At 46.0% G+C, this 10,000-nt stretch overlaps 1 protein-coding gene across 9 annotated transcripts in view; it reads left to right on the forward strand.

The window, feature by feature from the left end:
* LOC143291233 (uncharacterized) overlaps positions 1-10,000 on the forward strand; it is a 188,471-nt gene that overhangs the window by 164,107 nt on the left and 14,364 nt on the right. For all 9 annotated transcript variants that reach the window (XM_076601015.1, XM_076601011.1, XM_076601012.1 and 6 more), the window contains 5 exons: positions 1,659-1,787; positions 4,286-4,421; positions 7,357-7,541; positions 8,096-8,215; positions 8,776-8,919. In XM_076601015.1, the coding sequence (XP_076457130.1) occupies positions 1,659-1,787; positions 4,286-4,421; positions 7,357-7,541; positions 8,096-8,215; positions 8,776-8,919 (714 nt within the window). The remainder of the gene's footprint in view (positions 1-1,658; positions 1,788-4,285; positions 4,422-7,356; positions 7,542-8,095; positions 8,216-8,775; positions 8,920-10,000) is intronic.

Genomic DNA, 10,000 nt, shown 5'->3' on the forward strand with positions numbered 1-10,000 from the left:
TCTTCCTCCTCTTTCTCCTCTTTTCCTGTTCCTTGTCTTCCTTCTCCTCCTCTTTGTCCCCTTCCTCCTCTTTCTCCTCTTATTCCTGTTCCTCATCTTCCTTCTCCTCCTCTTTGTCCTCTTTCTCCTCATCCTCTTCTTCCTGTTCCTCATCTTCCTTCTCCTCCTCTTTGTCCTCTTTCTCCTCTTCTTCTTCCTCTTCCTCATCTTCCTTCTACTCCTCTTTGTCCTCTTCCTCCTCTTTCTCCTCCTTTCCTGTTCCTCATCTTCCTTCTCCTTCTCTTTGTCCTCTTTCTCCTCTTTCTCCTCCTTTCCTGTTCCTCATCTTCCTTCTCCTTCTCTTTGTCCTCTTTCTCCTCTTCTTCTTCCTGTTCCTCATCTTCCTTCTCCTCCTCTTTCTCCTCCTTTCCTGTTCCTCATCTTCCTTCTCCTTCTCTTTGTGCTCTTTCTCCTCATCCTCTTCTTCCCGTTCCTTGTCTTCCCTCTCCTTCTCTTTGTCCTCTTTCTCCTCTTCTTCTTCTTCCTGTTCCTCATCTTCCTTCTCCTCCTCTTTGTCCTCTTTCTCCTCTTCTTCTTCCTGTTCCTCATCTTCCTTCTCCTCCTCTTTGTCCTCTTCCTCCTCTTTCTCCTCCTTTCCTGTTCCTCATCTTCCTTCTCCTTCTCTTTGTCCTCTTTCTCCTCCTCTTCTTCCTGTTCCTCATCTTCCTTCTCCTCCTCTTTGTCCTCTTCCTCCTCTTTCTCCTCCTTTCCTGTTCCTCATCTTCCTTCTCCTTCTCTTTGTCCTCTTTCTCCTCCTCTTCTTCCTGTTCCTCATCTTCCTTCTCCTCCTCTTTGTCCTCTTCCTCCTCTTTCTCCTCCTTTCCTGTTCCTCATCTTCCTTCTCCTTCTCTTTGTCCTCTTTCTCCTCTTCTTCTTCCTGTTCCTCATCTTCCTTCTCCTCTTTGTCCTCTTCCTCCTCTTTCTCCTGCTTTCTTGTTCCTCATCTTCCTTCTCCTCCTCTTTGTCCTCTTCCTCCTCTGTCTCCTCCTTTCCTGTTCACCATCTTCCTTCTCCTTCTCTTTGTCCTCTTTGTCCTCCTCTTCTTCTTCCTGTTCCTCATCTTCCTTCTCCTCCTCTTTGTCATCTTACTCCTCTTTCTCTTCATCTTCTTCTTCCTTTTCCTCATCTTCCTTCTTCTCCTCCTCCTCTTCGTCTTCCTCCTTCTCCTACACGCCCTCCTCATCTTCCTCCTCCTCCTCCCCCTCCTGTTTTTCCTCCTCTTCTGATCCTTCTCCCCCATTTCACCACTTTTTTTTCAGCCATCTCCTCCTGCAAATTGTTCTTCCTCCTCCTCTTCCTTCTCCAACTCCTTCTTCTTCTCGCGTTTTGTTAATTGCCTCATATCATGTCCGTGTGTGTGTGTGTGTGTGTGTGTGTGTGTGCTATCTATCTATCTATCTATCTATCTATCTATTTATTTACTGATTTCATTCATTCATTCATTCATTCATTCATTCCATCCTTCACTCATTTATTGATCCACTTATTTATGTATTTAGCTAGTTATCGAGTTCAAACTGTTAGTTCATTCTTTCCTTCCTTCCTTCCTTCCTCCCTTCCTTCAGTCATTCATATTGTTTTGTTTGGGGTGGGGTTGGTGTGGTGACCGCTGTCTGCAGATATCTCGGCCAACTGTACCTTTGAGGACCCTTACCTGTGCGGCTACCGGAGTCACTGGCTGACAGTGACAGAGGCTCTGACTGCCAACAGCTACCCTTTGTTCGACCACACCTTCGGCAGGTACCCAGGTCAGTTTGGTGTCAGCAGATTCCTGCAGGCTCTTTCGGCCTTTTTTTTTTTTTTTTTTATTTTTTTTACTGCTTGTTCTTGTTCTTCTTGTTCTTGTTTTTGTTCTTGTCCTTTCTTCATTTTTTTGTTTGTCTTCTTGTTGTTGTTGTTCTTCTTCTTTCTTCATTCTTGTTCTTGTTCTTCTTCTTTTTCTTCGTCTCCTTCTGCGTTCATGGACTTCAACCCCCACGTTTACTCAAATGAACGAGTAGGCTTTTATGCGCACTCCCGCTTCCACCCCTCCCCGCCCTCCGCCATGTAGGCATCCATGCTCCATTTCCGGGAATGTGCACGCATATCTTCTTCTTTCCATAACCCACTGAATGCGGACGTACATTTCGGGATCTTAATTAAAATGGAGCGGAGATGGCTTTCTGGCCTGCGTATAATTATTACAACATGATGATGAATGGAGGTTCGGGCACAGGCTGGTAAGGCCTGCACATCTGTTGACCTGAGGGATCGGGCGAGACTCCACCACCACCACCACCACACCACAACAGCCACCATCACCACTACCACCACACCACAACAGCCACCATCACCACCACACCACAACAGCCACCATCACCACTACCACCACACCACAACAGCCACCATCACCACCACACCACAACCACCATCACCACCATCACCACCACCACCACCACACCACAACAGCCACCATCACCACCACACCACAACAGCCACCATCACCACCACCACCACCATCACCACTACCACCACACCACAACAGCCACCATCACCACCACCATCACCATCACCACTACCACCACACCACGACAGCCACCATCACCACCACACCACAACCACCATCACCACAACCACCATCACCACCACACCACTACCATCACACCACAACAGCCACCATCACCGCCATCACCACCACCACCACCATCACCACTACCACCACACCACAACCACCACCACCACCATCACCACTACCACCACACTACAACCACCACCATCACCACCATCACCACTACCACCACACCACAACAACCACCATCACCACCACAACAGCCACCATCACCACCACCAGCACAACAACCACTATCACCACCATCACCACAACAACCACCATCACCACCATCACCACACCACAACAACCACCATCACCACTACCACCACACCACAACATCCACCATCACCACCATCACCACTACCACCACACCACAACAACCACCATCACCACCACCACACCACCACAACAACCACCATCACCACCACCACACCACCACCACACCACAACAATCACCATCACCACCACCACACCACAACAACCACCATCACCATCATCACCACAACAACCACCATCACCACTACCACCACACCACAACAGCCACCATCACCACCATCACCACCACCACCACACCACAACAACCACCATCACCACCATCACCACACCACAACAACCACCATCACCACCACCACCACACCACATTAACCACCATCACCACCATCACCACCACCACCACACCACAACAACCACCATCACCACCACCACCACACCACATTAACCACCATCACCACCATCACCACCACCACCACACCACAACCACCACCATCACCACTATCACCACCATCACCACACCACAACAACCACCATCACCACCATCACAATCACCACCCAATCCCCGACCCCCCACCCCCCACCCGAATATTCCCACTCGTCATGATAAGACTGCAGCAGACAAGTTGACATATTAATGAAGAACTAAATGTGACTGACTGCTTTTAAAAAAACAACAACAAAATCTCCTCTCTCTATCTCTCTCTCTGTCCCTCTGTCTCTGTCTCCGTCTCTCTTTGTCTCTCTGTCTCTGTCTCTGTCTCTCTCTCTCTCTCTCTCTCTCTCTCTCTCTCTCTCTCTCTCTCTCTCTAGGCTGAATGTAAAAAAGCATCTATGCTTACTCCACTACCCTCTTGAAATAAAAATTCGTTTTGTTTCCTCTCTCTCTCTCTCGCTCGCTCGCTCGCTCTCAATGAAAAGACTGTCAAGGAGTTCGCTCTATATCTGTATAAAGCACTTCAAAAGGAGAAGTGTATAATTGTGTTACATCATGAAGACTTTTGAATGTATGACTTCAGTCAGTATTTTTTTTCTTTTAACCGTGTATTCCCCTTCAAAGGGGCTGCGGCCTACATGAATGAACCATCTGTCTCCTCTCTCTCTCTCTCTCTCTCTCTCTCTCTCTCTCTCTCTCTCTCTCTCTGTCTGTCTGTCTCCGCTTCTCCAACCTTCCCCCACCCCACCCCACCAAACCTACCCCCCACCCCTCCCACCCCAACACTGCATAACCCTCTTCACCACCATCCCCAACCCCCTCACACACACCCACCCCCTCATCCCCACAACCCAACCAACCCTTCCCCGTCTTCCTGAACCACCCGTCAACCTCCCAATCCACACGCCCACCCCACTCACCCCACCCCACCCCGCTTTTCCGCTCTCCAGGCATGTTCCAGCTGGGGGCCTTCCGCGGGAAGAACATCCACACGCCGCGCATTGACCTGGACTCCCCGCACTGCTACCGCTTCCGCTACCACATGAGGGGCTGGGCCCAGCAGGGCATGGCAGTCTCCGTGCACAGGTAGGGGGGTGGGTTTGTTGGGTTGATGCTTTGATGTGTGTGTGTGTGTGTGTGTGTGTGTGTGTGTGTGTGGGGGGGTGGGGGTGGGGGTGGGTGGTGGTGAGCGGATGTTATGTGTGTCTGTGGTGGTGGTGTGGGGTGTGTGTGTGTGTGTGTGTGTGTGTGTGTGTGTGTGTGTGCGTGTGCGGTTTTGATTGGTCTATATTTTTACAATATAAATGAAATATTACAGTAGGAATTGAAATATTACACACACACACACACACACACACACACACACACACACCACACACACACACACACACACACACACACACACACACACACACACATGGGTACTTGTAAGCTCGCTCAAATTCAATAAAACTTCAAATCATATCAAAGCATGGAGGATTACAAAGTATCTATATAAAAAATAGTTTAAAAACAACAACAAAAAAACTCTAAGCCCTTCTTGTGAACATGTGCCAATCGAAAAAAAACAACAATGAAACTTCAAATCTTATGAACGCATGAAGGATTATTATATATATATATAAGCAACAAAAAACAATAAGCCCTTCTTGTGAGCATGTGCTGATGGCAAAGAAAAAGGTGTCAAGAGCAGCCCGAATTTCACACAGAGAAAAAAAAATCTTGTTGTGACAAAAGAAATAATACAATACAACACAATACAATACAATACAATACAACGCAACACAACACAACACAATACAACACACACAAAAAATCTGTTGTGACAAAAGGAGTAATACAATACAACACAACACACAACAATACAATACAATGCAAGGCAATGCAATACAATACAATACAATACAATAATATGCTAAGCAATGCAATATAATGCAATGCAAAGCAATGCAGTACAATACAATACAACACAACGCAACACAATACAACACAACACAATACAATACTACACAATACAATACTACACAATGCAACACAACGCAACACAATACAACACAACAGAATACAATAATACACAATACAATACTACACAATACAACACAACACAAAAAAGATACAATACAATACAACACGACACAACACAACGCAATACAATACAATACAACACAACACAATACAACACAATTCAACACAACACAATACAATGCAACACAATACAACACGACACAACACAACACAACAAACCACAATACAACACAACACAATACAATACAATACAGTACAGTACAGTACAGTACAACCGTTCCACCAAGCTGAGCCAACCCGGGAACTGGACCACAGCATGGCATACAGTACAGTACAATACAGTACAACACAACACAACACAGTACAGTACAGTACAGTACAATACAGTACAATACAACACAACACAGTACAGTACAGTACAGTACAGTACAGTACAGTACAATACAACACAACACAGTACAGTACAGTACAGTACAACCGTCCCACCAGGTTGAGCCAACCCGGGAACTGGACCACGGCATGGCATACAGTACAGTACAATACAACACAACACAATGCAACACAGTACAGTACAGTACAGTACAGTACAGTACAGTACAGTACAACACAACACAACACAACACAACACAGTACAGTACAGTACAGTACAGTACAATACAACACAACACAATACAACACAGTACAGTACAGTACAGTACAGTACAGTACAGTACAATACAACACAACACAACACAACACAATACAGTACAGTACAACACAACACAATACAACACAACACAATACAGTACAGTACAATACAACACAACACAGTACAGTACAATACAACACAACACAACACAACACAGTACAGTACAGTACAGTACAACACAACACAACACAACACAACACAACACAACACAGTACAGTACAGTACAATACAACACAACACAGTACAGTACAATACAACACAACACAACACAACACAACACAATACAGTACAGTACAATACAACACAACACAGTACAGTACAACACAACACAACACAACACAACACAACACAGTACAGTACAGTACAACACAATACAACACAACACAATACAACACAATACAGTACAGTACAGTACAGTACAGTACAGTACAACACAACACAACACAACACAACACAGTACAGTACAATACAGTACAGTACAGTACAGTACAGTACAACACAACACAACACAACACAACACAACACAATACAGTACAGTACAGTACAGTACAATACAACACAACACAGTACAGTACAGTACAGTACAGTACAGTACAATACAACACAACACAACACAATACAACACAATGCAGTACAGTACAGTACAGTACAACACAACACAACACAGTACAGTACAGTACAGTACAACACAACACAATACAGTACAGTACAGTACAACACAATACAATACAACACAATGCAGTACAGTACAGTACAACACTATACAAAGCAGTACAGTACAGTACAACACAACACAACACAGTACAGTACAGTGCAGTACAGTACAACACAACACGACACAACACAGTACAGTACAGTACAACACAACACGACACAACACAGTACAGTACAGTACAGTACAGTACAGTACAACACAACACAACACAGTACAGTACAGTACAGTACAGTACAGTACAGTACAGTACAGTACAGTGGTGTGTCCATCGAGATCGATGATGACCATCGTTGTCATCCAGCTGGGGGATGGGGGGAGGGTGGTGGTGGGGTGGGGGGGGGGAGGATGCTCATGAATCCAAAGTACAACACAACACAACACAACACAACACAACACAACACAACACAACACAACACAACACAACACAACACAACACAACACAACACAGTACAGTACAGTACAGTACAGTACAACAACACAACACAACACAACACAACACAACACAACACAACACAACACAACACAACACAACACAACACAACACAGTACAGTACAGTACAGTACAGTACAACACAGTACAACCGTCCCACCAGGCTGAGCCAGCCCGGAAACTGGACCACAGTCTGGCATCGCCAGCAGCTGGAGGGCCCTGACCGATGGCTCCTGGGTCAGTTTGACCTGGACGCCGACCACTTCGACATCGTCTTCTCCGCCTACGACGATCGACTGGCCTCTGTGGACGACATGCTGCTCTTGCCAGGGACCTGCGCCTCGCACGGTAAGAGCTGGCTGGCTTGGTGGGGGGTTGGGGGTGGAGATGTGTTTTGTTGTTGTTGTTTTTTTTTCGGGTGGTGGTGTGTTTTGTTGTTGTTGTTTTTGTTTTTTGGGGTGGTGGTGGTTTTTTTTTGTTTTTTTTTTCGGGTGGTGGTGGTGGTGTTTTTTTTGTTTTTGGTGGTGGTGGTGTTTTTAGTTGCTTTTTTGGGGTGGTGGTGGTGGTTTTTTTTGTTGTTTTCTTTTTGGGGTAGTTATGGTGGTGATGTTTGTTGTTTTTTTGGGTGGTGGTGGAGGTGGGTTTTTTTGGGGTGGTGGTGGTGGTGGTTTTTTTTTTTTTTTTTTTTTGGGTGGTGGTGGTGGTTTTTTTTTTGTTTTTATTTTTTGGTGGTGGTGGTGATGGTGGTGTTTTGTTGTTTTTCGATGACAACAACAACGATGACGATAACAACGACGACGACGATGACGACGACGACGACGATGATGATGACGACGACGACGATGATGATGATGACGACGACGACGACGACGATGATGATGATGATGATGATGATGCTGCAGGGTGTGGCAGCGGGGAGTTCTCCTGCAACACAAGCGGGGTCTGGAACTGCCTTCCGAACGCCTTGAAGTGCAACACAGTCATCGACTGTGACACTGCCGAGGATGAGACTGCGTGTTCAGGTAAAAAAAGCCAGCTTCTGCTTCTTCTTGTTCCTCTAATTCGTCAGAATGGGTGATTATTATTAATAAAGTTGTTTTCTTTTCTCTCTCTTTTCCCCCACCCCCACTCCCCCACCCCCAACTTTGTGTGGCTGGGTAGGCTTCAGCTACTACTACCGTTTGTGTGTGTGTGTGTGTGTGTGTGTGTGTGTGTGTGTGTGTGTGTGTGTGTGTGTGTGTGTGTGTGTGTGTGTGTGTGTGTGTGAGAACAACATAACATAACACTACATAACATCACATAACATCTCTGGGGAGAGCAGCCCGAATTTTACACACAACAACAACAACAACAACAACAAAGAAAAAAAAAAGAAAAAAAACAAAAAAGAAACGAAAAAAAACAAAAAAAAAACAAACAAAAACCACCTTCAATCCCTGCACTAGACTCACCTACCTACCAGCCTGTCAACCTGACATATTTCGACAGAATGGGTGATTAATTTAATCAAGTTGCTTTTCTTTTCTTTTCTTTTCTTTTTCTTCATTTTTGTTATCCTCCACCAACTTCGCGACTGCCCCAGGCTCCAACCACTACCGCTGTGACTTCGAGGACGGGAGGTTGTGCGGTCTGGAGCAGGACGCCGGTGACTCCAGCAGCGGGGAATGGCGACTGGTCAACGCCTCACGCGCTGGCTTCGATGACGTCAATGCGGGTGACGACACAGGTGACCATCATCATCATCATCATCATCATCGTCGTCGTCGTCGTCGTCGTAGTAGTCGTAGTAGTAGTAGTAGTCGTTGTTGTCGTTACCATCATCATCACCATCATCACCACCACCACCACTACCACCGCCACCATCATTATCATCATCACCACCACCACCACCACCATCATCATAAAAAGTAAAAGACCCACGGCAATGAAGGGGTTGTTCCTGGCAAAATTCTGTTGAAAAATCCACTTCGATTCGAAAAAGAAATAAAACTGCACGCAGGAAAAAAAAGAAAAGAAAAAGGGGGTGGCGCTGTAGTGTAGCGACGCGCTGTCCCTGGGGAGAGCAGCCCGAATTTCACACAGAGAAATCTGTTGTGATAAAAAGAAATACAAATACAAATCATCATCATCATCGTCATCATCATCATCATCATGATCATCATCACCACTACCACCAACACCATCACCACCATCATCATACCACAACTATCACCAACACCAACACCATCACCACCACCACCACCACCACCAATACTACCATCACCACAAACACCACCAATACTACCATTACCATCACCACCATCAAGGTCACTTTCTGACTGGGGTTTGGTGTTGGTGGTGGTGATGGTGATAATGGTGGTGATGGTGGTGGTGGTGATGGTGATGGTGGTGATTGTGGTGGTGTTGGTGGTGATGGTAGTGATTGTGTTGGTGGTCATGGTGATTGTGGTGGTGGTGGTATTGGTGGTGATGGTGATGGTGATTGTGGTGGTGGTGATGGTGATGGTAGTGATTGTGTTGGTAGTGATGGTGATGGTAGTGATTGTAGTGGTGGTGATGATGGTGGTCGTGATGGTGGTGTTGGTGATGGTGGTTGTGATATGGTGGTGGTGGTGGTGATGGTGGTGGTGGTGATGGTAGTATTGGTGATGGTGATGGTGGTGGTGATGATGATGGTGGTGATGGTGATGATGATGATGGTGGTGATGGTGATGGTTGTGATGATGGTGGTGGTGATGGTGGTGGTGATGATGGTGGTGGTGATGGTGGTGGTGATGATGGTGGTGGTGATGGTGATGGTTGTGATG

The sequence above is a fragment of the Babylonia areolata genome, chromosome 16, assembly GCF_041734735.1.
Source record: "Babylonia areolata isolate BAREFJ2019XMU chromosome 16, ASM4173473v1, whole genome shotgun sequence".
NCBI classification, from domain to species: domain Eukaryota; kingdom Metazoa; phylum Mollusca; class Gastropoda; order Neogastropoda; family Buccinidae; genus Babylonia; species Babylonia areolata.